General features: G+C 30.3%; 1 protein-coding gene across 3 annotated transcripts; it reads right to left on the reverse strand.

The window, feature by feature from the left end:
- Positions 1 to 232: 232 nt before the first annotated feature.
- Positions 233 to 26,530, reverse strand: MAPk-Ak2 (MAP kinase-activated protein kinase 2). 3 transcript variants are annotated; one of them, XM_065508095.1, is made up of 7 exons: positions 26,250 to 26,530; positions 6,375 to 6,615; positions 4,664 to 4,803; positions 4,414 to 4,478; positions 4,131 to 4,337; positions 1,340 to 1,764; positions 233 to 1,272 (listed from the first exon to the last, which is right to left on the reverse strand). In XM_065508095.1, the coding sequence occupies exons 2-7, from the start codon at positions 6,567 to 6,569 to the stop codon at positions 1,180 to 1,182; spliced, it is 1,125 nt and encodes a 374-aa protein (XP_065364167.1). In that variant the 5' UTR covers positions 6,570 to 6,615; positions 26,250 to 26,530; the 3' UTR covers positions 233 to 1,179. The 3 variants fall into 3 exon arrangements, with proteins under 3 accessions (XP_065364167.1, XP_065364168.1, XP_065364169.1); XM_065508096.1 differs by having other exon boundaries at positions 6,375 to 6,636; XM_065508097.1 differs by having other exon boundaries at positions 1,349 to 1,764; positions 26,250 to 26,528.

Here is a 26,530-nt window from a genome sequence, read left to right on the forward strand (position 1 = left end):
TGTGTGATTGTGTTTGTTTGTAGGGTTCCAATATTTATGTACAACAATTCAATTTAACAGTAATAAATTTTAATTTACATATAAACATTTAGTAAATCAATTTGGATTTTTTTTTTATCAACAAATTTCGACTCAAACATAATACACTGAATACTAATACAGACGTTTTTAATTGTTTAATAATAATACACCATAATTATTGTATTTTTTGTTTGTTTTGTAATAATAACTATTTGTTTTTTGTTTAATATTCTTTATATTTATTATTTTTATCATTCTTTTACATGCTACAAAAGAGCTATAAAAATACTTGTTTTATTTTAAAGTTTTTCACAAAAAAAATAATTGAAAAATTAACATTTTAAATAATAATTTTGAATGCGTTTTTATAAACCTCTATAAACTAAAAAGAATTTATTAGTAAAATGAATACCTAGAGCATACATGGTTTATTTTTATGTTTTTGTTTTAAAATAATTTGAATAATACACCTTTTAACAACAGTTTTTTTTCGTTCCGTGTTTTTTAAAGTTATTAATATTATTAACAATTACATTTTGTTGTTGTATATAATGTTTACATTTATATTTATGTAGTTATAGTATAGAGCAATGTTAACTTTTTATTTATTTTTATATTTATGCTTGTTTTTAAATTATTTATTGACTTTAAGTTTTAACATATTGTTAGTATGTTTTGTATATATGTACTCGCATTGTTAATAATATATTGTATTTATATGTATTTTTTTTAATAATCTTTGTTTAAGTATTTCGTTTTTTGTCTCTTTGTTTTTTCTCTTGAGTTTTTTGTTTTTTAAGCTTTTACATAGTAAAGAATAAGTTTATTTAAACAAAAAACAACATGACATCAAAATTAAACATAAAATATTAGCAAATACTTTGCATAAAAATTAAAAAAAAAAACATTTCCTCAATCTAAAAATAAGAAAAATTGTGTATTTGTAAAACCCTTTATAGTTAAGGGTACAAATTAACAAGTTTTAAATTAATTGTTTCTTTTTGAAACAAACATTCTTTAGCTTCCATCTGTTGTTATCTTCATTTCTTTAAAAATTGTCTTTAAGCTGAAATTTCTTTAAAGTCAAATCAATGTTAAAGTGTTAAATTTTTAATTTTAATTGAGGTTTTCTCCTTATTCTTCTTGATTTGCATCTTTTTACTTTTTTTGAGCAGCTGCAAGTTCCTCAATCTTTTTTCGCCTTTTACTTAATAAAGCATTGTTCGATTTGTCCAAGGCCTTGATGTGCATCTGCAATTTAACCAAAACACATACAGTTTAATTCTTTTTAAGCCTTAACTCTTAATTACCATCTCACCTCACTCACCTGATCATAATCTACTCTCATTGTGGCCAAAGATCTGGTCATTTCCTCTTGCACCTCAGGCCACGTTTCCTCTCCCTCTTTGAGCATACGTCCTGTACATAGAGGAGTCATGGGCACTTCGGTATACTGGGCAATCCATTTATTACGCATTACTTCTTCGATGGTCAAACGTTTGCTGGGATCTACATTCAACATTCCCTTAATTAAGTCCTTGGCCGATTGGCTGACATTTTTCCACTCTGGATTGGGAAAATCATATTGGCCGGTACGAATGCGTTTCTTCATGCCGGGCGATATGGCCATGCCATTGTTACTGTAGAACGGCGGAAAGCCACACAGTAAAATGTACATAATAACGCCTAAAGACCAAATGTCACAGCTTTTGTCGTATTTCTCGGGACCCAAAACTTCGGGAGCTGTAAAGGAAGGAAAATGTTGAAATGTTTAATACTTATTGAAATTTTCTATATTTATTATCTACTAGCTGACTAGGCCCGCGATAAAAAAACTGTTCCCTTTTTAAAAATATGTATAAATTTTTTTAATTTTATGTAATTAATTTTTTCTGAGTGGAATATGAATCATATTTGGCCCTAAGGGCTTGATTCTAAATAAATGAAATAAATAAATAATATAACCTACAAAACTCTACACAGAACCTAAAGTCGATCACGTTTCGACTCTGGTGGTTATAAATGCTAACCACTCATATAGTCCTATTGGATAGTAATTTAGACATCGTTCAAGAACTGTCTGAGTGTTTTTTTCTCATCCATGTAACTTATTACCTATTGTACTTATCAGGGGCCGAATTACCGCACTCGTGAGTGAATGAACTATCGTATCGAAAAATAATTTCGATATCGTAATTATAACAAAATGTACTAAATTTCATGCTCGATATCATGCTCAAATAAGAAAATTACGATCGATTTTACTCGATATCGAATGCGGTAATTCGGCCCCAGAATTTGTCCCAAATTCGAAAAAATAATTTAAAAGAATATAAAAAAAAGTTTGACGTTTTTTTTTTTTTGCAAAATCAAACATTTTTATTTCAAAGCTTAGGTCTTTTCCTTGAAGAGCTTTTTGATCGCTTAATAGGATTCGAGTTGGATATCTCTCAAAATAAATGTTGTGTAACTCAATACATACTATTTTAGATTTTTTTGGAAATCAAAAACTTTTTTTTTTCAAAATGGACACATTTTTTAAATTTTTTTTCTTTATGAACTTTTTTGTCGATGATTGTTCATTTATCTATCAAAATAAATGTTTTGGAACTCAAGACATAAAATTTTTGACTTTTTTTTTGCAAAATTAAAAATGTTGTCGACCTTTTTTTCAAAATGGACAATTTTTTATTTTATTTTATTTTTTCTCAAAAGAAAGTTTAGTGGTATGCGAGAGGGGTATCTATCACAATAAATGTTTTGTAACTCAAGACACAACACGTTTATGCAAGTTACGGCAGGATTCCAAATGAAACCGAACGGTAATTTCGATCCGAGTGGACGATCAATATCAGTCATCATACCATTAGAATATTAAGGTTTAGTCTGAAATAAGGGTACATTCCGAGAGAATGAAGATATGATGTATTGATTATTTTCGTTTTGTAAATTGGTTAACAAATTATTTTTGAAATCGACAGAAAATCGATCTATTTTCATCACATACCTGATAGAGTGCTTTTAACAGTATGATTATGTACTCAAAAGTCCAGACCCTAAGTGACATAGGATTCAATCTAAGAATATCGAACAGAACGTGGAATATGCTGAAGAGTAGTTTGAGTAGAATAGGGAAAGTTGAGGCATATCGCAAGAGCCAGTTATATATCTATTCTTGGCATGAATAAATTGTTTTCAGGTTCAGTAGGAGAGTACCAAGATAGTCGCATATGCTGATGACGTTGTGCTTCGTATTAAATTAAATCTTCTTCCAATGATAAGTGAATTATATAGAACCTACTCCGAACGTTGAATCAGAATGTAAACGGGCAGTGAGTCGGGAATTTTCATGGTTTCTCCTAGATTGCCCGATACATGCACTGATTTTCATGCTTGGACCACAGCTTATCAAGTTAGTGTGAGTTTCTAGAGATGTTGGCTTCCGAAGAATCGAAAAGAAATATTTAAGAATTAAAACCGGTCCATGATGTTAAATTTTGGAAAAGAACGAAACGTAAGGCAGCAAACATGAACCAGAAGTTTATATGAAACAAACCAACGCTTATTTTGAGGGAGTAACAAAATTGTTTTTTCCTGTGAGTCGGCCTAACTCTCAGGTAATTAATTCTATACCGGATTTAAGGAAGAACAACTTTCCAAATATATATTTGCGTAGAAAATTTTGATAGCAAATACCTTGTTTTCAAGGAAATTTGTTAGAGCGGAAAAAAGTTCTTTCATTACTGCCGGCACAGTAAATAAGGATATATATGAATACCGGAAAGAATGTTTAAAGAAAATACTGAAACCGTATTTAGATCCAGCACTTTGAAACTACTACATGGTCATAATATTAAATACGTTAGATAAGACCATGTCTCTCAGTGACGCCCTATCGAAAGCCATTGAGTTGAGTTATCACCCATGACAAAATCCTATGCAGAAAATAAAGCACAAAAGTCAGAAAAGAATTGATCAAGCTTTTTTATAATTAATAAAAAGATCATGCATAATAAATGAGTTGTTTTTTTAAATAACTTATGTGGTTTATAAGGTCGCAAATGAATAATGAAGATGACACGGGTATTTCTCTTATGTTACAAACTTACCAACATAATATGGTGTATAGCATGGTGTCTGTAGTGTATCCTTGATAAGGGTTTCTTTGGCGAAACCGAAATCTGTTAATTTCAAAATAGCATTCGGATGTGGCGATGTGTATAATAAATTCTCAGGTTTCAAATCCCGATGAGCAATATCACGACTATGCAGAAAATGTACGGCCACACAGATTTCATGCATTATTTGAGCAGCCTCTATAGAAAACAAAAAAAACACAATACATTAGGTTAAAATACAATGTGTTTAATCGAAAGATAAATATTTACAAACCTCTTTCGGTAAATGCACCATCAGCATTATCTTGTATACGTTGAAATAGTTCGCCACCCTCCATGCTAAATTATAGATAATTACAAACACATATAGTTATTAGATAAAGTATAATCTAATAATTTCATATAAAAACAACTACTATACGTTATCATCATTTAATTAAAACATCATAATAGTATTATTATAATTGTGCAACAATCTATCTATGTCTAATGATTATATGAATGAGATAATGTTCTCTACCCACCATTCCATAACGACTAAGAGACATTTATTACCAGCATATGTATTCTCATAGACATCGGCAATATTGACAATATGACGGCAGCCACTGACACGCCAATGTAGGTCAACTTCACGTCTCGCTTTAGGACTGTCCAATAAAACCTTTTAATGGAATAGAACACAAATAAAAGCATACATAATAAATTAAACAAAAGAAGGTTTGAAATAATAAATTAAGTTCAATTTGCAAACGGTTTTATTACATACATTAAGATACACCATTTCCAAATGGGTAAGAAATAACAAAAACAGAATTAATCGTGTCAAGATGTGGCACGAACAGCAACATTTATTGACCTCCAAGAGATTCCAAATATTTGTGTATCCTTTCTCACTTTTAAATCTCAATGTTATTTACACCATCTGAGTTGCGCTGAGGAAGTATCTGCTTTTTCAGAAAACCTTCTCAGACGTAAAATCTAAGAAATTAGATGATTACAGATGGTTTAAAGGATAAAACGGAATGCTTTCAATAAACTAAGGATAGAAAACTTTGGATAAATATTCAAAGCTGTCAAAAGGCAGGCAGCAAATTACCTTCGACTAAAAACTAGGAATGTCAACAGAGGGGACATAAAGCCACGATATCAAGGCGTTGGGACCCCTTCAGACCTCTTTGTCAAAAATTATTTTTCAAAATCTAAATAGAACTAGGCCTTGAAACAAATATATGATTTCATGGTTTAAAGGAGAAACTTTCAATGAATTCAGGATCGATGGATTAGAAACATTGGTGAACTATTCAAAAAAATGCTGTCAAAATGCAGACTTAAAGATCAAAATGCAGGCAATAAATTTCTTTCAAATAGGAGTTGGGACTTAACTTCGGAGACATTTCAGATGAGATCTTCGTATGTCGAAAGGATACTTCAGGCTTCTCATAAACTACGGATCGAGCCGAAAATAATGTAACTTGATAAATAAGTTATTTTGGAACAATTGATGTCCATAACATCAAGGAGTTGGGAACCTTAATCTCTGAGTCATTTAAGATGAGATCTCACAAACCTAAAAGAATGTGCGACGGACTGGGACATCTTCAAAGGTGACATTTTTAAACGGAAGATCAGTTAGATTAGATCTATTTATAATTAGAATTGTTCAAATAAATTGTATCTCCAAAATACCGTACAATACTTTGAAAGACCACAGGACAATTTGATATTAATTGAAATTTTGCAAAATGGAAACGCGATGACCTTCTGAAATTATTATGTTTGGTGTAAGTACTGGAAAACCCGTGATTACAGTACTGAACCTGTTTCCTTTTCCAGTGAAAATTGATATAACTGAAGTGCTTTAGATAAGTTTCTCTACAGGTAACTCAGGTTGTGATACTGGATGTGACATCACGCCTTTACGTAGGACATTTTTCCGAAAAAAATCATAATTTCAAATATTTTAAAAATATGCTGAAACTAAACATCAGCATTGGAATTGAAGAAACTTCTCCGATTTTCAAGTAGTTTAGAAGTAATCAGGAAACTAATTACTTCCACACTCTATTACATTTCTGCCACATCAAACAAAAATCACCTCTCTTTGAAGAATATTGTTATGAACCGCATTTCAATATCATTTGGAAATGGTGTAACTATTGTATAAATAAATAATTTTTCAGAATGCATGTGATTGACTTAGCTCATACGAGAATTGTATATATAAATAAATACCTTTAATGCATATTTTTGATTTGTTTTACGATTTGTACATTCAACAACTTTTCCATTTATACCCAGACCCAACACGGTGTTAGAAATTTCATAGTCATCGACTAGAGGCGTGGTTTTAGGTGTTCGTTGCTGTAGCTGCTGCTGCTGCTGATGTCCAGCACTTTGACTCATTGGTGGTTTGGCTATTTTAAACATTTTACTCTTCTTTCTTACTCCTCAATAACTCTTGTGTTTTTGCAAACTGTAAAAAAAAGAATTGAAACTGTATTTTTATTAGAGATTCATTGGAAATTACTTTTATGAAATTTAAAAGTTTATATAATTTGTATATAGAAAGCGTTTTTTATACCCTTCACCTTCTTGAGAAGGGTATATATAAGTTTGTCATTCCGTTTGTAATTTCTACATTTTTCATTTCCGACCCTATAAAGTATATATATTCTGGATCCTTATATATAGCGGAGTCGATTAAGCCATGTCCGTCTGTCTCTCTGTCTGTCTTTCTGTCCGTCTATCTGTCTGTCTGTTGAAATCAATTTTCTGAAGACCCCAGATATCTTCGGGATCCAAATCTTCAATAATTCTGTCAGACATGCTTTCGAGAATTTTGCTATTTAAAATCAGCAAAATCGGTCCACAAATGGTTGAGATATGAGGAAAAAACCAAGACAACCTCGATTTTTGACCTATATCTGAATTACTAAGACATTAATATAGACAATATGGATATCTAATGATAGATATTTCAAAGACATTTGCAACGGCGTATATAAGACCATAGTAAGATGACCTACAATGGGTCAAAATCGGAAAAAAAATTTTAACCCGAATTTTTTTTCACAAAAAAAAATTCAAAAAACAAACAAAAAAAATTTTAAAATTTAAAAAAAAAATTAAAATAACAATCGAAAAAAAATTTTTTCCAAAAAATTAAAAAAAACTGGAAAAAAAATTTTGTTTACCTAAAAATATTTAAATTTTTTATTTTGAAGTATAATTTGGTGAAGGGTATATAAGATTCGGCATAGCCGAATATAGCTCTCTTACTTGTTTTTTTTTAAATCGAATGATTTGAATATTGCAAAGTAAACTAAAAATAATTTACGTCATATTTTTAATAATGTTTCATTGAATTTGTTTTTAGTTTCTCTATTTAAAGTTTTAATTTAGGTAATATTAAATTAAGGATATTTATTATTATTATTAATATATAATTGTCCTTCTCCTTTTACTTTGTTAAACTTCATTTATTCCAGAAAAAAATAATAAATAACTGAATATAATTGCTTTAATCACTTCCTTTTGCACAAATAACTTATAACAAAATTTCCCTTGGTTGCCCTATTATAATATAATACCACCCCATGTTAGATCAGACTGCATGACAATTTCCCACCACCAAAAAGATGGGAGTATAATGATTTTGTAATTCCGTTTGTAACACATCATCGGAGACCCACAAAAGTATATATATTCTGTTTCCTTATAAAATTCTAAGGCGTTCTAGCTATTTCCGTACGTCTGTTGAAGGCACAATAGTGCCTATTTGGTATTGAAAATGGGAAAAATAGGTCAGGTAGAACCAGAGTATTTTTCAAACATTTTTTTTCCAATTTCCTTTAACTATATTGCAGATTGTACATTGAAATTCTGCACACGTTATTTCTGTTATAAAATAACAATTTGTGTTTGCACCCATCCAAATATCTTCCCGGAATATGGCTCTATGATTCATAAATGTCTATGAAATAGTGGTATCCATACAAAATTTGGTAAATCTATTAAAAATTAATGGTTTTAAACAAAATGTACAAAAATCGGTGTCAGTATTATATTGGTGGTGGGTATAAAAGATTCGACACAGCCGACTATAACACTCTTACTTGTTATTTATACAATTTATATGTGTCCCAGGAAGTTGCCAATAACATACAAATTTAATGGTATATTTTTCGACATTCCATATTTTAATTATTTTCCTTTTAATTTGTTTGCAAAATATATTTTACCAATGACATGTTTTATGTTTGACCCTTTTTTCGCATTGCATACAAACATTTATATGTGTTCTTTTATTTATATGTCTTTTCATCCTTGTGTGCTATATCAAGGATTTACCATGTCATGTTAACATAGCGTCAGTGTGTGCTGTTCATGTCCTAATTGCTTTGTTGTGCAAAAAAAGAAAAAAAAAAAAAGGTCTTAAGGATTTTTTGTGATACCCTACAGTTGGTGATACTTAACATGGTACAAAAAGCCTAAAGATTCAATATTAAAAGTAAATCAGAAGAAATCGTAGCATTGACAATATAAATTTAAGAAAACAAATAATCTCTGGTGAAGTTTTTAATATATAATTGGTCAGTTCACAAGGTCTTCTATCATGTCATATTGTATACTATTTTTCTCTTACTACTCTCTTTCAACTTATAATACATTATAGCACAAATTGATTAAGGAATTATAAACTCTAGATGTTCGGGGAATGAGATTTCAATACCGACGCACAGCTTAAATATAGATTGTAGATGGAATCGTAAGGCTCCGTTCTAATCTATTTCACACTTTTCTAAAAAACTTCAAAATTCCATTCGATTGAGGAATAAGAAACTGGAAATAAACACATGTTTGAAGTGTCGAATAAAACATTCGTAGGACTTATGCATATTCTCAAACTGTTTGATAATGACCCTTATATCAGGACCTTTGATGTAGGGTTCACGGACAGATCCAAACAAGGTAAATTATTGAAACTGGAGAGGCCATTTGGGGATCGAATTTTCAATGGGCCATTCCAATGTATTGAAAATGGAAATTTACGTCGTCTCCTTTTGTGCTAGAAAATGTTTGAGGCAAGGTTTAAGTTGTACAAGAATTCTTGTGATGTTAGATATTCGACATAAAGCCAGACAACTTGGTACGGCTCATGCGTTTTCTCATACATTTTGAGATTGATTTATATCAGGGACCCTGAAGGCTGGCGGTTTTGGTATTATATAGGACCGTTGATGGTATTATAACAAGTAAGCATGAGGTTCTGGATCAAGTAGGGTTAACGAACGGAGCGAGCATTTGCCATTGGGCCATTGAAAAATACCAAATAATTGTCCAGGTGGAAATTTATGCCATTTTTTGCGTAAGATAATGTTTGAGGATAGAGTTAAGGGATACAAGTATTCTTGTTATGTCAGGAGAACAATTCTCGTATTCGCATACGAGCGAATACTTATCGAACATGCAAGAATAAAATGTATAGAAATACATATATATCGATTACATTCGATAACGAGTGAGTTTTTACTCGAAAGCTAAAAGGCATTCTAAATTTATTTTGATTACGAATGCTAGAATTAGCCACCAGACATTCAAGCTTCGCTCTGGGTCTTATCGTCGTATGAGATAAAGTCAAGAGTTATGATATATCTCTGGTACTAGGAATGTACAATAATTTAACATTGTGCTGAATTCCTGACCATGCGGGCCTCTATGGGAACGAACGGACTAAGCCAACAAGAGAATTTTGCGACCAGAGCCCTTCATTGTTTGGGTACGCTAGAGAGATAATACTGTTCATAGATTTTCTGATTTTCTGGAGAGCAAGTTTGTTCGTCATTTGGAAGTCATATAGTAGTTCAGACAGACGTGATATTTGTTGCTCTGTCAAGGAGGAAATCTCAGAAGTTATCGCTCGATAAGGACGACATTAGGATTCTTACGGGATATTCTGGACACTGATGTCTTATGGGTCGATTGTGGATGGCAACCGAACTTCGGTTGCCTAAATGGTATTACAGATGGCAACTGGCAGCATCATTTTCTGTTGACAAATGGCAACCAGAAATTTGTGGTTGCCCTCTGGCAACGCAACTGAAGTTCGGTTGCCATCCATAATCGACACATTAGATACCACCAACACGGTCTGGTTAATGCTTCGACGGTACTGAGTATATTTTCTAGGTTACAGGACGAAACCTTGGATCGTGTTCTTTGTGATTGTCTCTTATTTAAGAGTTGTGAGATTCATATAGAGTGAGGTTTCTTGGTGAAGCCACAGTGATTCTAAAAGGTGTCTTTAATTTTACAACATTCAGAACTCAGAATTTAATTCGTGAACTCAAATTTGTATGGTCAACTAAAGGGCTGCAAAAATATCAATGGGATCACAGTGCTTAGCACCTATTTAATCTAATCAACTTCGCTCCATCTGATCTTCTCACTATTTCATCTGATCGAAAATGAAATACAGCTCTTTGATATGGGACCAAGCTTCAAAGCCTATTTTGGAACGACTAAGAGCTAGTTTCTGGGATAGAGATAATCTACATTCTTCGCTTAAACCTAAATTAAACTAAAAATTGTGTTTCTCACTTATTGTTTATATGCTATATAATCTAGGTTTAACTGAGCATCATTGGTGAGTTAAACCTAAGTATAAAATGCCAAAGCACAAACAGATGGAATATAAAATAAAGAATTCAGCACAGCAGCTCTTTGTTTTTATTTGCTTTATTAACATCAATATAATTTTTAATATACATTTTATATACTGTTATGTCGCTTTTTCTTTTAGAAAGTTAAAATTTACAAAAAAAAGTTATGTAACGCGGTTGCTTTTTCTTATAAAATGTATAGTATTGCCATATTTATATGAAAAAATTTGAAGAATAAACATGTGATTTGACTGAAAAGTATGGCAATGCTAACAAAATTAATCCACTAGTGAGAAACACAATCATTGGTTAAATTCCGGCAAAATATATTTCAGGATTAATATAACAGCGTGTTAAGCTGAGTTTAACTGACAAGTAAGAAACTAGCTCTAAGCCATGCACAAGAGATGGCGAAGGTGACAATACACTAACCAACTCTACTAATTCATCGTCACATTGAGGATTGTATTTCACTGTTCCAAAGATACTACAATGGAATGAGTTTTGATGTAATTACCTATACCCGCTAATTTTTACGTAAATAACACTAAATAGAAAAAATATCGTTCTTAAATTGTGGAATGAATTCTAGAGTTTGGTGTTCATGAACGAACAAGTTCAATTATTTGAACAATGCAGTCAAATGAAGAGTATATTTGTTCAATTCTTGTTTTTTTTTTATTAATTTTTCATTACTGTAGATGTTGGAAACTTGTCTTTTGAAAAAAGCTTTTAAATGATATTAAAGTTCTTTGAATTTTATTAGATAACCTTTTTTTTCTTCTTCATTATTAAAAATTCAAGCAAAATCATTCTATTTTAAATTTATACTGTGACGTTTTCGGTAGTCGACTCTGTCTTAACACAAATTCTTTACAAAGTATAGAATTGTTACATCAAAAAACACATATGTTATCTCAATATACATATTTTTTTCTTTATGTTCAATATTTCACTTGAAATTGAATGAATGTCCTTTTCTTTGTTACACAAAAAAATAATAAAAAACAGAGCACAGAAGGTCAATAAATTCCTTTTTATGGATTTAATACTTAAATCGAAAATTATTTAAATTTTCCTTTAACCTTATTGACAACCAATATTTGTTTGTTATTACAAGATTACATTTTAATAATGCAGAATACATGTTCCAAGAATATGATTATAGATACAAAATTGTATTTTTATACATACTTACATAGATAGATAGGTTGTTATGTGTTTAATATTCCCAGAATAATTAATGTGATTAAATGCTTTTCCTATGTACTAAAGCAAACAGTTAAGAAAGACATTAATTAAAATTGAAAGGAAAATGTTGAACAAATTAATCATGAAGTTAGAAGGAATTTAAATGGAAAGGGATTATGGATGTTTATAGGTACATACCTATACACACTTATTTAATGTAAAATAATTATAATTCTGTGTATTATGTTGAAATAGTTTCCTAATTAAATTAGGATTACATGGAATTTTAATGGAGTTTGTAGATTAAAATGTTTTTGAATAAATTTAGTTCATTGTTCTTTAATATTAGAGAATTATAGGCCAAATACATGACACCAGCTTGCAAGCGCAATCAAGCGATACTTCAATCAAAATTGACTCATGAAACCAGCATAATACAATCATGCTGTTACAATATTAATTTCTTGAAACCAATGTCAAGTCAAGTAGAATCACAAATTTTGCTGTAAAGTTCCATCGCATCGATTTGTTTTATTGATAATGCATATACATATATTTATTATTTACCCAAAAGTATTTGTCGAATCAGTTATAGAAATAGCATCAAGTGTTGTGGACTGACTTCTTTCGACATCGAAAGACTGGCAGTAACCCTTCTTCAATTCTCTATCAGCAATTGAAAATTATGGAGGCTCTAAAGATTATGGCGTTAAAGAAGTATTAATCCCAAGATATTCACCCCTATCGCGAATCAATATTTCACATGAAATATTTTCCCTTTTCCTTTTTTCGTTCATCAACTTTGTTCACGTGAAAAAATTCCGCATGCTGTGGAATTTTTAGATGGAATTTTGTAAACAATAAACAGCTGTTACGAACAAAATCAACTATTGTGAATGAAAAGTTCATGGGGAATTTCACGATAGCAATTTTCCCTTCGAGAGAAATGAATATTTCATGGGAACAAAATTTCACTTGTTATTGCCGATAGGGGTGATTATTATCCATCGTTTTCTTAGAAGAATAATTATAATTTTAAAACTTTAACTATTTAATTGTTAGTATAATTTAAAGAGTCCTACACAGAGAAAACAGATTCGTAGTGGCAACCGAATTTGTTGCTAATCGAATGATTCGATTGCTCACATAGCATTTTTCGGTTCTAGCAACAGAAAATCAGTTATTACGGACAAAAATTGGGTTGAAGCAACCAAACGGTTGAAGCAAAATTCGGTCACCAAGGCAGAGTCATTCGATTGGTTACAAATTCGGTTGCTATTACGGATCTGTTTTCTCTGTGTATCTGCTGGGAACTGTGTTGTGTAATTTTTGGGTTTTGAACGATTATTTTATTGTAATATATTTTAGTCGCATATTTTCCAATAATAAATGTAATAAATCCAACATCTAATAATAAAGAACCAGAAAGCTTGTGCCAACAAATTATTGGTTACCTTTTTTAATTGCTCTAGTCCCCATTCCACTGTGACTGTGTAAAATTTCATTAAAATATCTCTGATCGTTTTCGAGCCAGCGAATTATTTACCAAAATAAAAGGTTTCTAAAACACTGTGCGCTGTAGTTAGCGACAAATCATGATTTTTTTTATATTATAAAAAATACAATGTGACAAAGCTTATTTAAATTAAATATGTAGATTTCAATTCATTGCACAAAACCTTAAACGATGATGCACCACAGCAATTATACCTAAGGTATTTTACAATTGGATGACGATCTCAATGTAATGTGAGAAATATCAATATGACAAATCCCATTTAAAAATAACTAGATCAGAATGCACTGCATAAAACCTTTAACTAACCATGATGATGCAGCACCTCACTCACCTATTGTAAGGTATTGCTCAATTGGGTTTTTACCAACCCCACACGTCTCTACTTACAATTATATTTTATTTTTTTTTATCAAAACTTATCAACCGCCTTAATGCGCTTTAAATATCTGAAGTTACAGTAAACGGAATTATGACGTCAGTCTTTGTACGACAACCACCGACATCTACAAGTTAAATTTGGAATTCTTTGGAATTCATAAGTATTTAAAAAATACATTAAAAGTGCGCTGTGGTTTTGCTTTTAGCAAAGGTCATTCAAAAATACACATAAAAAAATCGTTATACTTTAGTTTAAATTAACTTTCCTAATAACTTTGTTTTTAATTTTTGTTTTGTTTTCATTTTAAATGCATTTAAATAAATAAATTATATCAAATAAAAACAAAAATGATGCCGCTAAAAACAAAAACAAACAACTTAAATATTCCATAGAGGAGTCAGACCATAATGACGCTCATATTGTTACTGCTGATGAGAATGACTCAGCGCGATCATAATGTAAAAATACACACAAAAAATAACATGTGAACTGTGACTTAGAAAGTGAAAACTTTTTTTGTTTGAATTTTTATCGAGATTAAACAAAAACAACTATACTAAATCAAGTGCTTGTTGGTGGTGCCAGAGCTATAAGTCTGTCCCTCCATTCGACAATTTATCTTTATGCCCAGCAATTCTGACTAAGTGTCCCAAACTAGTGAATTTGTCTATTATTGGGGTGATCACTGGTTACTTAATTAGCTGTATGACTAAGGAGTGAGATCGAAAAAATCTTAACACACGTTTTTCTTTAAAACTTTAAGCCATGTATTATTTGATTTTTATTTTTGATCAAGTTAGCTTTGAAAAGTATGTTAGTTATTGTGTCAATTATGTTCATTTGTTGTTAATCTGATTAAAATGAGTGACGTGAAAAAAGTGCGTACTAAAATTATGAAATATTTTCAACAAAACCCAACTTGGTCCTACAAAAAGTTGGCCAAACAATCAAAGGCCTGCCGTCAAACTGGTTCCAATGTTATTAAACAGTATCGGGAGAACTTGTCCGTTGATAGAAAACCTGGTACAGGTAGAAGGAATGGTCCACACTATTTTTCTAAAGCCAATAATTAGAAAGCGTTTTCAAAATGGCTTTTTCAAAATCACATGTGATAGGAAAGCAGTCCGGTTAGCTCAGTACTCGGACTGTTTGGTATGAAAAGTTAAAGCAAATGCAGGTTTAAAAACATGCAAGGTTCAAAAAGTTCCTAATATGAACTCTGCTAAAAATTTAGAGACCAAAAACAGAGCACGGAAATTGAAGTCAAATTTTATACAAAAAATATATCAGCTGCATAATGCATGACGAAAATTTTTCGCAGCTTCCGGGTCAATATTTTTATGTTGCTGATGCTCAAGGGAATGTTGTAGAAATGTTTAGGACCCAAAAGCAGAAATTTTTCAAAAAGAAGCCAACATTTGTTACTAAGGGCTCTCTAAATACCGATATATTCATCAAGTTCATACAAAAGAGGATGCTTCCATTCATAAGACTTCTTAATGTGTCCACTTATTTTTGACTTGATCATGTTACTGTGGTAAGCAAGGTCTTGAGTGGTACAAGAACAATAATGTGGTATTCGTAGTATGAAAGGCAAATCCTCCAACTGCCTGGAGCTAAAGCCAGTGAAGAGATATTAGTCTCTTGTTAAAAGAGAATTGAAGTGCACAAAAAAGGTGGTCAAAAGTGTGGTAGATTTTAAACGGAGATCGACTACCTGTTTGCTAATCCTCCAAGGTCCGTGGAGAGATATTCGGCTCTTGTTAAAAGAGAATTGAAGAGCACAAAAAGGTGGTCAAAAGAGTGGTAGATTTTAAACGGAGATCGACTACCTATTCGGATTCTTTTTTATGAACATTTATGTATGTAAAGATTTTACATGTGGGTGTCCTAGTCGGAAGTCAATTGACCCTACATAAATTACAAATAGTTTATTACGTCCTACAAAGAAACACTTAGTGACTATTGACTCCCCAATAGACTATTTTTTGTACCCCAAAAAGAGTTAAAAAGGGACTACCCTCGATTATTAATTAAACTAAAGTGATGATTGACTTCACGCTAGATTACTTGTGATGTATAAAGTAACCAATTAACTTCTCTCTGCACTACAAAGTACACAAATGCCCCAAAAAATTACTGTATGAAAGAGATACATTCTTTAGTATTCAATGCAGAACTGCTGGGTATTTATAGTTCTGTAAATTAATGATGTTTTCGATGAAACTCACGACACATTGAAATGCAGTTGTATATTGTTCATTACAATTTTAATTTTGTTTTAAGGGAAAACTAGTTTCTGTTTAAGCTTTTAGGTGGAATGTTTTTTTTAACAAAAATTAAAAATCACAAAACTGCTTAATTAAAATAAAACTTTGGACTGTACTTGTAAAAATGTTTTATAGATTTTCATACTATGCAGTAGTCAGCTTAAAGTATTTATGGGTACTTAAAGTTAATTCAATTTCAATTTAGTTTTCAAAACACGTTTTTAAAACATTGTTCTGAATTTTGGAGGTTTTTGCAATGAATTTACAAAGTAATTTAAAATAGATTGGATTTAAAAATAACTCAGAGCTTTAAACTAAAATTAAACCAATAAAAGGTTCTCTATGTGTACTATTCTTTTTCTTTGAAATTATTTGTGTTGAAAAATTACAGTTAAAAATGGTATTAGACGAATCAAAAGGCATGATTACAATTTTTTTCCTTTGAACACATTTGTGTTGAAAGGGAGATCCATGCTCAGTTTAAAATAAAACTATTTTTCATATAAATTTGTTTAAAATTTATAATTTTTATTTAATTCTAAGAGAAGTGTCAACGATTTCCCATTAATTCATTTCATTTTAAGTATTTTTTGTAAAAAGTTTTGACCCCATATCTGTGGACCAATTAAATTGCAAGTTTATTTTAATATCAAGTTAAGGATTTTTCAATATCTCAAAAAAGAACTTGGTTTAACTAACCGCAATATATAATAATAAATAAAACCATTCCTTTAGAAAGATTCATCAGCTATTATTTTAGATTTCAAATTTTCCACAATTTTAATACGAACTTATTTTCAATTAATTATATTTAGCAATATGTATGTATTTTTTTTTTAATAATAACTCGTTATTAATATGTTTATTTATATAATACACGTATTTGTTTAAACAATTTGACTACTTTTTATTGCTCTTTAGTATTTTCAAATAGCATTTAATCGTTAATACATTTTGAGGTTTTTTCTTTCAAAAATTTTGTTTGTAGAACTCATAAAAAGACGTAGCTTTAAAATAATCGTTACTCTGATAAGGTTCACTGCAAGATAAATTGTATTTTTTGTTGTATGTATAAATGTTAGTTAAAATTGTTGAAAATAAAGCAAAGAAAGAACTGTAATCAAATTTTAATGGGGGAATGATCCCATGGGGACTGTTTTGATTGCAGCACACAATGAAGGTAAATAACACACTTTGTTATACAAATATTTAGTACCACATAAGGGCGGTCATTTAAACTGACGGGCCTCTTGTTTTCCAAAACAGATGGCTATTATTGGAAGTGTAGTTAAATTTTGTTTCTAACATAGTAAATTTTATCGTAAATGATTTAAAAAATATTATTATCAACAATAACAAGTAACAGTGTCAAACCGTTTCCGAAATAATCCAAATTATTCATAAAATCTCCACATATGGCTACACTGCTGTCAAGGCTGGCATCTCGGGAACTGTATTTTCAAAATTAAAAAGAATAAGAACGTGACGGCAACAGAAAATATCGCAACGCTACCAGTTGCTACAGTCAAGGCTGGCGTATTGCCTATCAAATGATAGGTCAGGCGGATATATGAGACGATCGTATTCAAAATTAAAAACTCTATGATTTCTACATTTGGTTATAAAGTGGAATTTTGGGCCACCTTTATTCTACTTTTCCAATGGTTGTTCGAAAGGTAGTGCAAAATAGTTTCAAAGATCAATGTAATAATCAATCTAGTATATGCTTGGTTTGTAATCGTCAGTTCAACTTGTTGTGATTACGTTTATATTAATCTGTCGATACCCCAAGACTATGTGCTTTGCATTGTGATTTATAAAAGATAGTATTTATTATTGAATTTCTATAATTGATAATTTCTATAACAAAAATGTTCAAAACAAATCGTGACTGCTTGAAGTCAAGACAATCTTCAGAATGAAAAAAAGTAATGATCCTCCCCAATTAATCTTTGTTATCTCTGATATCATAGAGTACATATCCATTTAATGTTTGGTTTATTAAAAAATAATTACATGTCCCTCGTTAAACAACTAATATTAAAAGTCGTAGCTAATCATTTATACCAACGTAAACTGATTTGAGACTAAATGATGAGTCCAATTTCGTAGTTAAAATTTTTAGATAGGCGGAGAAATTTTAATTGAAATTAAACAGATAATTGTATAGCATTAATGTTTAAATATGATTTCGGGAGGCTAGCTAGTACATGGCGTAACGCGGAGTTCCAATTTTTACACACCCTTCCACAGTGGGGCAGAATCGAAATTTTTTGGAAATAAATCTGGCATTTCTAAACGTCTGATCCGATCGGGATAAAATTTGGCATGGGCGTAGACAATTTTTTACAATTTTGCCCATAGGTTCCACATTTCCTTCGGGGCTGGGAGAATACTTTTCGGATAAATAGGGAAGGTATCCAAAACTACTTTCCGTTTTCTGATCCCAGCTTTGGGATTTTAGAATATGTGGCCCAAAGTTGAAATTTTGATAAAAAATAGATCAAATTCCAAAGGTCATATGGGCGATTCATTAAAAAATATGAAATGTTCTTTTATATCAAAATGTTCTCCGTAAAACCGTAATAATAATAATAATTCCATATCATCGTACGTGGAATAGATTTTGCAAAAATAAGAGTATCTGAAAAATAATTTGGTCTTTATGTTCCATTCAGAGGGTACTATATTTTAAAATAATAAAAAGTTCTTTCGCAACATTGTTGTCCAAAATATCGAGCGAAATAAGGCTATATCGTACGTGGCATAAAACGGAAGTCATTTTGAGGTACATGTAGAAATATGCGAAAATTTTCAAATCGTGAGAGGCGTTATGTTTTCTTTTAATTTCTTACACTAAACGAAATATTTTTCCTTTACAATCCGTCATATTTAAAATAAAAGCAATCTTCGGATGATTTTATAATAAAGAAAATTTAATATCGTACGTGACATACCGTACATGACAGACTTTTCTCTTATAATAAAACAATTGAGGGATTCAAACGGTCTGCTATTATGTCATATTGTCATAATGTCGTAAAGTATTTTTTTAGTTCAAACAAAAAAAGTGTTATTATATGACAAACTAATAAACATAGTTCCAAAAGTCTTATTAGTTCACAACTTTTTTGTTTGAAACCCAACAAAAATTTGTTTAAACTAAAAATATATTTTATGACATTATGACAATACGACCTAATAGGAGACCGTTTGAATCCCCCAAATATATTTTCTGTAAATATATGTATACAAAAACTAAAAAAATTAACTGTCTGTTTCTCTAAATGCGAACGAACGTTTTCTTTCGTATTTTAAATTGAAAACAACAAATAAATTTTAATTTGTTTTTGTTGTTTTCAATATAAAATACGAATGAAAATGATCTTTCGCATTAGAGAAACAGGCAGTAATAGAAAATATACATTCGGTTTCAATAAAGAATTTTATAATAGCAAATAATCAATCAGAGTCAAATCCATTTCATACTATTCCATAACATACATAACCGCAATTTTAGACTAAAATATGCCAATTAACTTATAAAATTAAATATAGTCAGTTTAAACTATTATTTTTGCCAATAAAATATTGCAATAAGCTCTAAATACTTACACATAGTAATATTTTAGTGTTTTCTCTTATTCAAATCATCTTGAAAAAAATGTTCAAGGGTTTTTGGGTTTTCAGTCGTGGTAGTCATTCTCGTGGAATTGCCCATATACAAACTTTAAAATGACTTGCTTAAAGAAAGTAACCCGTTAAAATTTCCAGAACATCTGGATCTATGTTCTGGAACAAACACTTTTTAGCAAATACATATATAGTGGAAGGTTTATAGCAAAGGATACCGTTCACTTTGGAACACAGTAGCCGATAATGTCTTGAAGAGATGAGCAGTTCTCTTGACTCAGAATACTTAAAAAAAATAAAAATGTTGAAAAATCTGTTCCCAATCGTCATTCTAATCGTCATTCACAAACAATTTCAAACGGGAATTATTAACCCTTCTGTTTTCTTTTACTAATTATGACGCAATCTGCTAAATAAACGTCTCATAATAAATATAATTTATGAGCCATAGCAATTTTTTTATTTCATTTATTTATTTTTTTTTTCGTTTTTGTACAAGTACTTGTTATCTTTTAGCAACATGGAACCAATGCAATTTTTTTTAGCGTCAAATCGAATTGATAAAATTTGATACGTTGAAAAACACTTGATACGGGGCTTAATTAAAGCTAAAAAGGGAAATTTTTAGTTTCTCTATGTTTTAAAAAATTCATCTGTTAATTTATTGATTGAATAATAGCGTGCGCATAAAAATTATAATTTAAACCGGCTTTTTTTTTAATTTGCTCTGTAAACATTGTTTAAATTTCTCTCAAATTATTTTTAGCTTTGGTAGATTGTTTTAATATTTCCTTGTAATTTCAAATGATTTTGAAATTATTTAGTGCTACTTACTATTTATTTAAGAGTTTGGGATTTCAAATGAAATATTTTTATAGGCTTTTATTATTTAGAAATAAGTATGAATGTATGTATTACTTTTAATTATTTGTTTATAAAATCGTTATTATCGTTAAATTTATAATATTTATTTGAAAATGGGAGAGCGGCGGCGTTAGAGAAGGTCACCCACTCACTCAGTCTATTGTTTGTTTTTACTCGTACTAAGAATTTTAATTTTAAGTTTATTTCTTTTGTTTATACTATTGTTTAGCTGAAATATTATAATTAAAAGAAAAAAACCTACAATAAATTCAGCAAAACAAAACTGATGAGAGACGTGTTTTTTATGCTTTGAAATTGAAATCGAAGCAGAACAAAAAACTTTAAAATTCTTTAATCGTACAAAATTCAAATAATATTTTACGTTAAATTCAAATTGATTGTAGCTGATTAGGGGGATATCTTTAAATATTTCTTAAATTTTGCTTTTGCAATACCCCTCTTCTGCAAATGTTTAAAAGTAATAATAAGTATGCGGCAATTTATCTTTTTTTTTTAAAAAAAGGAAAGAAACTTTTAATTAGGAAATACACAAACTCGTATGCTGAGGTAGTATTTTTAAATGAATTAGTACATCATTATTTATAACTCAACATTTCATATGTTATTTTGTGAACATGTTAAAAGCGTTTGTGTGTTTTTTAGAAATTCATTGTTTATTGTAGACGATTGAGTTCTTTGGAAATACATATTGTAATGATTGGAATATTTAAATTTTTTAGTCCAAAAAATACGTAATAATTTGGTACTAAAACCAATTTTGTTCACTTTTGGATACAAGGCTTATGTTTTGAGATATGATCAATATAAACAAAATTCATCTCATTCTTAAAGTTATATCTACACGAGCTCAGATACCACTCTTGCTACATGTTCTTTTGATTCAAATTCGAGAAATCCACGTGATACTCATAGCATTTCATAGTACGATTGGATGGTAGTTCATAATTGTATAGTAGCTAGATGAAATAATGAAACGATCATAATCAGCAAATTGACAGACTGACGAATATCGTTTTGAAATCACTTTCTGTCTCGATTGGTGTACTAAAGATCCATATAGTGGTAAAAGCTCACAGTTATCCCTAAAAAACGTCTGTCTGTTGAAATCAATTTTCTGAAGACCCCAGATATCTTCGGGATCAAAATCTTTAAAAATTCTATCAGACATGCTTTCGAGAAGTTTTAAAAATCAGCAAAATCGGTCCACAAATGGCTGAGATATGAGGAAAAAACCAGGAAAAACCAGGATTACTAAGTCATTAATATAGACAATATGGATATCTAATGATAGATATTTCAAAGACCTTTGCAATAAAATATATAAAACCATAGTAAGTTGGACCTACAATGAGTCAAAATCGGAAACAAATTTTTTAACCCGATTTTTTTTTCACCAAAACTTTTTTTCGCTAAATATTAAAAAAAATTGAAAAAACAAAAAAAAAAAATTTTTAAATTTAAATTTTTTTTTAAATTTAAAAAAAAATAAAAAAAACAATTCGAAAAATTTTTTTCCCAAAAAATAAATTTTGTTTTAAGGCATTTATTGAGCTCACAGTGTTATTCAATGCGATCTTGTCTTTAGAGTCTAGACATTTGGAACAATTGGAAAATCTCCCAAATTATCGTGATAACCAAGTCAGGAAAGGATTTGACATTGGTGTCATCCTACAGACCGACTAGCTTATTGTCTTGATAAAATAATCCAAGGGAAAATTTTAACATTCTTAAATACGTAAAACATTATCCCAGATCTCCAATTCGGATTCCGTGAACATCACGGAATAATTGAACAGGTTAACCGCCTAACTGGAGAGATACGGCAATATTTATAGATGTTGCTCAAGCTTTTGACAAGGTCTAATACACAAGTCTAAATGCCTTCTAGTACACATAAAATACTAGAGTAATACCTATCGGATAGCTTGTTTGGGATAAATTGCGCGATTATGTGACAAGCGACTATGCGATCCCTGCATTGAATGCATAGTCGCTTGTCATCTCAGAGAAGTGTTCTAGGACCAACCCTGTACCTTATTTATACACCTCTGATTTGCTCAAAATTATCACACATACGAGTGTTGTTTTTGTTTTCACATAGTTTTTTCTACTAATACATTCTCACCACTTAGGTTTCTGACAACTGAGTTAGGTCTTTGACAGGAGAGTTTCCGCTCTATGTCTATTCTCTATGGCTGTAGTAACGAAATTATTTTAATTATTTTTTTATTTCAAATTTAAAGAAAATCAAAATGAATAAAAAGATTAATTTTCTTTATTGGAAGAGGAAAAAATAATAGATTTTGTCAAAAATAATGAAATTCTTTTTAATGTGCGACACCCAAAATTAAAAAAATTATTTCGTTTCTGTTTTATGCCGCAACTGAAACGAAAACAATTCAGAAACGAGACGGTGACGAACACCAACGTTTTCAGTTTTCGTTATCGGCGCCGATTACGGTGTATGTGGAAACCCAGCTTTAGTAGAGGAAGTTGTCCACCAGTGACAATAAACATAATGAACATCCCAGGCGCCTTTCTTGGCGTCGGCACATAGAAGCGGCTCCATATGAAACTTACACTGGCTAATCCACTATCAATCGAAATTAAGCCTAAAGTCATCCTGTATAAAACAGTATTAAAACCAATTTGGACATACGGAATCCAATTTTGGAGAACAGCAAACAATACCAGTATAGATCTAATACAGAGAGCGCAATCCAAAATTCATAGAATCATGACGGGAGCTCCATGGTACATAATAAATGAGAATATCCACATAGACTTAGATGTGCCTTTGGTCAAGGACGAATTTAGAAAAACTCGTGAAGCTTATTTGTCAAAATTACATCATCACCCGAACCCTCTCGCAAGAGCTGATTTACCACTCATCTAATTTAAGACTAATTTGCCAAATATTATTCTCCACTAAGAGAACAATAATTGTTTAGTTATAAGATTTAATTACTTATTGTAAGGCCTACCATTTAGGACAGCATAATAATAAAAAATTTCGCGTGATGACGAAAATTACAAAAAAATCTCTTACTTTTTCTTTTTTTTTTTAAACAAACACAAACTGAGAAGCGTTTTGCTTGCCTGCATAAACACCCAGAGTATCTGGCAGGAATCGAACCCGCAACCCTTGAATTGATAGTCCAACACACTATCGTGTAGTCTATCGGGGCACCCTGGGGCATACTGGCCCTATAAATAATAGTATCTTGTGCTGGAGTGTTCTTTCATGTCCTAGGCTTCCTGACAGGGGTTTTAAACACCAAATACCATTATTTTGGAGCAAGTAAATTTTTGATTCTGATAACACTGCCTAATGAACTCTTTCAGTTTAGGAGTACATGACTTGTTTTTAGAAACTAAAACGTATCAAAATTATTACAAGTTCATCTATAGCTTTTCAAATTACACTCACTTGATCACTAATAATAAGATAAGTTCAAAAATTAAAGCAAAAACTACACGTTTCTAATTACGTGGCCGGCCTAAACCAACTAGCTACTTGGGAAATCATCATTTCTAATTATAAGGCCATTACTGTAAGTACTAGACAGGATGTATGGTGCAAACTTAGCACTATTAACATGTATATTTTAAGCACATACTTAATTTTATGCACCATTAGCAATTCTAATCTATTTGTACAAATTTTCCAACTTGAAAGTCATTATACAACATTCATTTAGTATCACTCATTTGTTTATTTCAATTTGAATTTTCTATAAGCTTTTGTCCAATAAATCCAATCAATTTTACCACTGTAGTTTTGTTCCTACTACTGCCTGTATTAATTAATAACAAATGCATTTAGATAAAAGATGAACCAAAAAAAATCAAATACTTGTCATACAAATGGAAGATTTTTTAAAAAAATGTATTCGATATTCTCTTATTTTATGGTGTTTTTTCTTTTTGCTGTAAGTTTTTTTTTTAATTTTCTATGAATTTTCATTCAATATTGTGTGTTTTTCAGTCGTTCAATTGACCGTCAAATGAAACTTAGAGACATTTTGTTGTTGTTGTTGTCGTTGCTGCCGTGAGTTGTCTTATTGTCGTGGTTGTTGTTATTGTAGTTGTACATGTTTACCAGAGATGCATAATAGAAATTATCATTAGTACTAATAAGATAATAAAAATGGTACCATTTTCAACTTTATTGTACCAGTATGATTATACAGGGAATATTTTATAAACTCCATTACTTGTGTTGCAGTTCATGACGTGCAAATTTCCAAACCAAAAACCAACCGGTCAACCGGTTTCGGTTCTTTTTAAGCTTTCGTTTTTTTTAATATATTTTCTAAAGCTCATTCAAACATATTTATGAAAAACTTTGATACCATTTTTAAAAATATTGATTTATTTTATAGAAAAATATAGCATTTGACAATATTTAGTAAAAAATATAAAAAATTTAAGAATTAAAAAATGCCAAATTTTAGAATATTTAGTACACAATTCTTAACACATTTCCTATTAGCGTCCAAAAATAAAAATAAATTTAAATATACCTTTTTCATATAAAATAAAAATTATTTTAAACCGGTTACCGGTTTTTTCAAAAATACACTTTTTCGGTTAAACCGGAAACCGGTTTCTTAAATTTTCCGGTTTTTTGGACACTCTAGTTAAAATATAAACAGACATTATTGGTTATCGAAATAATTTGTCAAATTTATATTCCCAAAACTAGAAAAAAACTATCTAAAATTGTGTTAAACTTTTTTAAAAGCCCAAAACTTTGGCCGGAATCTCGGTTTTTAATTTTTACGGTTTTTAGGAAACTCTAATCTAAATCCTTACTTTGGAGCTAGAAATGAAAAATAGATTCTTCATTTGACAAAATATTATACAAGAATTAATTTTATGATTTAAGTTATGATTTGTAATTTGTCTATAATCTTAATTTAATTAGTATAAACGTACTATTGTACTTTACTGTTTCCGATTGTACCAAAAAAGTACAATTTCTATCGACATTTTCATCCCTGCTATATAGACATAAAATTAAAATTGGGGTCTGTACTCTCGCATCATCCCATTTTAAAAAGCAGAGGAGGAGAACAAGAAAAAAAAACAAAAAAAATAAAGTTTAAAAACAAACAAACACACCAAATCATGATGCAATTCGATAAAAATGTTGTGTTTTTTGTATTTGGATTTGGTTTTTATGCTTTTTTTATGAAAACAGTTGTTGTTTTTATTTCAATTATTTCTGATAAATTACATGTGATTTCCAATCATGTTTAACACTTTTTTGTTTCAATTTCTTTTTAGAGCAAATGCGTCATATTTTTCACACTTTTTTTTTTGTATTTTTTTTATATTTCAATTCTTCTTCTTGTATTTTAGAAAAGATTTCGCAATCGGGGTTTTTTCACTTTTTTATAATTCTTCCCCATTCAACAATTATTCAATTTATTTGTTTCTTCTTACTAAAACAAAGTCACTATTCTCGTTTTTATACTGGTGGATATGTAATTGCTTTCCAATTTTTAATTAAATTTTCTTTTATTTAGATTTGTGTGTGTTTATTTTTTAACGAAAACCTACCTGCTAACGCACGCTCGTTTATTTTAGATTTCTTTTTTAATTTTCTTTAAAGGTTTTTTGGATTCTCTTTGCGTGAACACAACAATAAAAAATACAACGAAACGAAACCAGTCGAAAACATTCATTCAATCTACTATCAAATTTTTTATTTGTATAAATTTTGTTTTATTTTTTGAGCAAATAACGAACGAAAACTACCCGCTGTACAAAAAAGCGCACTTGTATACGACACGGGTATCTGTGGGATACAAGATACTTTGGTGAGAGTGTCAAAACTGAAC

This window comes from Calliphora vicina, chromosome 4 (assembly GCF_958450345.1).
Source record: "Calliphora vicina chromosome 4, idCalVici1.1, whole genome shotgun sequence".
Classification (NCBI taxonomy): domain Eukaryota; kingdom Metazoa; phylum Arthropoda; class Insecta; order Diptera; family Calliphoridae; genus Calliphora; species Calliphora vicina.